Source organism: Rhagoletis pomonella, unplaced genomic scaffold (assembly GCF_013731165.1).
Source record: "Rhagoletis pomonella isolate Grant_MI unplaced genomic scaffold, Rhpom_1.0 Rhpom_scaffold_00013, whole genome shotgun sequence".
NCBI classification, from domain to species: Eukaryota; Metazoa; Arthropoda; class Insecta; order Diptera; family Tephritidae; genus Rhagoletis; species Rhagoletis pomonella.
This window is the reverse complement of record NW_023458567.1, coordinates 14,523,581-14,528,766: the sequence shown is the minus strand read 5'-3', so window position 1 is coordinate 14,528,766 and position 5,186 is coordinate 14,523,581. Positions and strand designations below refer to the sequence as shown.

Genomic DNA, 5,186 nt, shown 5'->3' with positions numbered 1-5,186 from the left:
GAAAAGAATAAAAAACAATGAACTGTCAAATCTAACTAAGAATGTGCCGTGTAATTGGGTAATTTACATAAATAATTGTGAAGCGAACAACGTATTTCCGTGCCCGTAGTTAAAACCGCCATTGACTGTTGCAACGCTGCGCTTGCTAATTCAACCCTGTGATAAACTAACGAGTTTCGACATTACTCGATATTTTAAGTTCATCTCAGGTGCTACTCGTCAGAGTCTGACGGAATTCATTGCAGTGAGAGCAGAGAATCCAATAAGAAAATATCAAAGTATTTTCGCAAAGCCGCGGATATTGTGCGTTTTTATATGGAAAACGATAAGTGAAATGCAAGGAATTTAAAACATTTCCATGCGATATTTGTAAAAAACTATCACAGTTACGGTATGTAAAAATATAAACGAGCGGTTGCGTACATGTGAAGTGCTAAATATCGTGTTAGCATAAAGTTTTAATTTACAGTGTCTACAGACTGTAAAAGCCCATATTTGGTGAAGTGAAGAAAAGCCATAATCGTGAAAATAACCTATGCGGCGGAAAATTGATGGAAAACAAGTTTTAATATTGTGCATAACTTGCAAAAGAAAAAAGAACCGGGCTTGTAGTAAAAAGAGGCTGAAGTTGGCAAACTATATTGAAAGCAAGAGAAAAAATTAGAAAAGTGTAAAAGCAAAAGTAATCTAAATCTTGAAAGATTTCAATTCTCAGCTTGTGCTTTTACTTTGGCATGCATATTTTACACGTTGCGTCGTTTTGGATAATAACTCAAAATTGAATTGAGCTACTTACGGTTGCATTACTTTTGAAGGGTTCTTAAAGGAGATTTTCGTTAAACAAACGCAGTTGAAAGTTCTCTAAGTTTTAAGTGTAACTTCTGAGTGAGCTCCAAAAGCAATAAATATATTTCCATGTATTTGTTCTAAATTTTGTTCATTGATGGTGATATACTTGTGCGCGCATTCGCTGCAACGCCGACGAATTGTTCACAATTAAATACAAGCTGGCTGATCAACTGGGCTGCACAAATATATTTACACGACAATTCCTAATTCATTCCGACAATTTTCGTGACCACCGTCATAATAAATAACAAATAAATACAACGTGCGCATATTTAGCGATTTTCGCACAAAATCTTCAAAGTGCTCCGCGAAGGACTGCATCGTTGCCTGGCCACTGGCTAAATTGCATAAAACTAAAGCAAAATAGTAACTAATTGGATTTGCAACAGCTGCTTTGCGCTGTTAAAGTACGCTAATACAAATTTGTTGATTGTTTTTGCAGCTCGTGAAGTTTTGTTATTGTTTTATCAAACGTCAACGTCACATTCACTATAATGGCTGACTTTGATCTAAATGTGGATAGCCTCATACAGCGGCTACTTGAGCGTGAGTAATAAAATTATAAATTACATACATACCATAGCTGAAGAAATTGTTTTTAATTTTTTGTTCATAGTTATAATTTTGCAAAACTTAATTTTATTTCCTCTCCCTTCAAGTAAATCTATCCTTTGGTTATTTTTAACTTGTTTATTTACCTTTCAAAATATCGCTAATATGCGTGTGTGTGTGTGTGCTCAGTACTTGAGTGTGTTTTTTGAGTGCGTGTCAAATTTCTGCTTTCGGTTTGCTCACTTTTCTCGCCTTCCATTCTGGGTGCTTCTCGCACAATTGTTTGGTTGTGTGTCTTGCATACCGGCTGACGATAACAGCCTACTCGATTGTTTTTTTGATAAAACTAGGTTGTTGTTGTTGCTGTTGTAACAGCATACAAATTCCCCAAAGAGATTTTGGGGAGTGTTGCTGGAGTGACAGTCCTTGGGCAGATATAAATCTGGGTCGTTCCGGTTACGTAGACCCGACTGTCGTGGGAACGATAGGTAATTTTGTTTCGTGCGAATTTTACTGCAATTCCTTCGTCCGCAATCATATTCTTAAATAAATTTCTATTAAAATCGCTCGTCTATTTATTAATACCAAGAGTGCCAGTTACTGTCGAAATTCGACAGCTTTTCTAGTTTTTTGAAACCATTGGACTTAGAGCCATACCTAAATAAGCGCGTCAAGCGTTGGGCCTGTCGGCCTCTCTTCTTCTAGCGTATATAAATTTAATGCGTCAGAGAGAGATAAAGATACAAGCAAAACGCTCAACGCGCTAATTTAGGTACGGCTGTTAGCACTTCGTTTAACTTATAAGGTACAAAATAACTGATTGGAAAATCTCCTGCTTTGGAACTAAAACGTGACTAAATTTTTTTTTTTTTTTCTTTGAAGGTATTTTATTTAGAGGTCTTTGGCAGGACTTGGAATTGACTCGATACATTCCAGATTGTCGATAAATTTCGATATTTTGATACATATCGATAATTAAAAGAACTTCAATAACACTAAAATCCGATAACTGAGCAAATTGGGTCCGATAAATTTCTTAACAAAAAGATGTATTTGTATAACTCGATATAAATCGATAAACTTTGGATACCTCTCTGAAGCCCGATATCTCGGTTAATTTTGATAGCTCCATATTTCTCGAAAGCTATTGACAAATTTCCAGTGACACGATAAAATTCGATAGGCAGTATCTAATAACTCGATAAACTTACCGATAACTCGATATATTTTGAAAAAACCAAACGCTACGGTTAGATAAATCGACCAATTTCAGTTAATCAATAAATATCGATAGCTCGATAATAAATATTGATGACTATGGCTGACGACAGTTCAGCAAATATCGATAACCTCATACATTTCATTAACTTGACAAATTTCGATAGTCACATTAGTTTTTATAGCCGGACAACCATGCGTTTCTATAAATTTTGTTAACTCAATAAACATTGATAAATTTGAATGACTCGATACGTTGCGAAAACTTAATAAGAATGAATAACTCGATAAATTTCGGTGACTGTAAATTTGGAGGATCCGATAAATTTCGGTAACTTAATAAATTTCGATAACTAAATTTTTTTGACTGAATTTACATATCTCGATTCCATTCGAAAAATTTCAATAAAATATCTTATCATTTCAGGTACCCTAATGCTTATGTATTTCTCATTGTTTACATTTTCGTCTTTATCTTTAACTTAACCTTTTTCTTGATCGTATTTATCATTTATTTCTTCATCATCGTATTTATCTTTACGCACATATAATATCGCGGGCAGCGATTCAGGTTACATTTTCCTGGAAATTGAAATGTACATATCGACTGCTGAGCAGAAGATCGACCTATCTCGGCAGCCAGTTCGAAAACGCCCTATCTCAAAAAAACTTTTCAAGAACGCCCTATTTTAGAATTTTATTGAAAATGTTTTGAAAATGTGCAGATATAGGGCGTTTTTGAATCGGCAGCTGAGATAGTGCGTTTTTGAAATAGGGCGTTCGTGAAAAGTTTTTTGAGATAGGGCGTTTTCGAACTGGCTGCCGAGATAGCTCGATCTTCCACTCAGCAGTCGATATGTACATACATAAATACCAATTCACACGTACCAATTCTACCCCATGCGCCTAATTAAGGGTTAATTAATAGCTCGGGGAGAGTTTAAGATATGCATAGGGCTATCGGCAGCCAAAAACGCATTCTCCCATTCCACGGAAATCTTAACAAATATTTAAAATTCGTACTATAGGCTGCGTCTACAAGACACCAATAGAAACATAATACGAGCAATTTTCTAGGGAAAAGAAAAATACTGTAATAACATGAAAATATGTATACATAATTAGAAAAAAAATAAATTGTAAATTGAAGATAGTAGCGATAAACTTTTTCTAGACAAAAGCACATTTCGCAATACATTTTGCAAACTAAGTTATTATTCTAAATAAAATAAAATTGTGTTTTACTCACTTAATAGAATCCAAAAAACAGCTGCGTCGCGTTTTGCGAATGTCATTGACGTTGCGCTGAACAATGAAGGTGGGTGTCACACACGAGAAAGCAGCTGCCATCGCTGCTACTACTCATGTAGAATCGACGATTTGTCCCCATTTCATTGGAGATTAGAGAAGCTCATTTAGCGGTGAAATGTGCAAATAAAATAAAATGAAACAACAGTATTAATGAGATGTACATACAAGAATTTGTAGGTATCTACGCATGTGATATATATATTGACTGCTCTTTTTTGCGCATGCTTCTCTGTTGTGTGGGCGTCTGGTTAGAACACAATTAAGTAGAGAAATATTTTAAAAGGCTATTGCAATAACAAAATAAAATGAGGAAATAATTGATAGTTTATTGATTGAACTTACTCTGCTTCATATAAACGTTTTATATACGCCGTTTTTTAGCATACTCTTCACCTAAATAGGTATTTGATATAAGGTTTGCGGACGATCAAATTAATGCACACATTACAACTCGTAAAATTTCCAAAATTCAAAATTTCAGTTTTCTCAATCACAACATGGACCTCAATACGTTTAGTGTTCAATATGAGCAGTGAAATAGAAATGCAGAAAAATTTGATCCGTTTTATATCGAAAATCCAAATTGGTTTCCCGGAATACCGTGTCGTTTTTTTTTAACGTATAGCGAATTTCCGACTATCAATAGAAAGTGAGGAAGTGCCAAAACAATGGGTTTACTTAAAACCCCTGGCGTCGCCAAGAGGGTAACAGCGCTTTTTAGGAAAAATCCTAACATATTGGCTAGAAAAGAAGCAGAAAAACTACGATGCTCCGAGGGTTTTGTCAGAAAAGTTAAAAAGAAAGAAGACCTCAAGTCATAAAATGTCCAGAAAGTTCCCGATAGATTTTCAAAATAGAACAGCACGGCAAAAGATCGAGTCAAACGACTTCAACTTGAGTTCTTTAAGAATTTTTACTATGGCGTCATCGATGATGAGACATATGTACATGTGTACATGTGCAGTATGTATGCCCGGCGACTGCTCTCAGTTACCAGGTGTGGATTTTTATGTTCCGGATCGTAGATTAAATGTCCCCCAAGGAGTTCAAAACATAAAAAAAGAAAGTTTTCTAAGAAATTTTTGTTTGGCAAGCAATTTGTAGTTGTGGTAAATGAAGCAGCTCTTTTGTTGCAACTGGAACGATTAATACTGAATTAAATATTATGGCTTTTGCCATTCATAAGACGGCAGGAGGTCTCTGTTTTTTGGCCTGAGCTCAGACCCATCGAAAGAAATTCGGCTCTGGTAAAAAAA

General features: G+C 35.2%; 1 protein-coding gene across 1 annotated transcript in view; it reads left to right on the top strand.

The window, feature by feature from the left end:
- Positions 1–225: 225 nt before the first annotated feature.
- Positions 226–5,186, top strand: part of LOC118748842 (serine/threonine-protein phosphatase beta isoform) — a 96,435-nt gene continuing 91,474 nt past the window's right edge. The window contains exon 1 of the mRNA XM_036483543.1: positions 226–1,395. Coding sequence (XP_036339436.1) covers positions 1,344–1,395 — 52 coding nt within the window. The 5' untranslated portion in view covers positions 226–1,343. The remainder of the gene's footprint in view (positions 1,396–5,186) is intronic.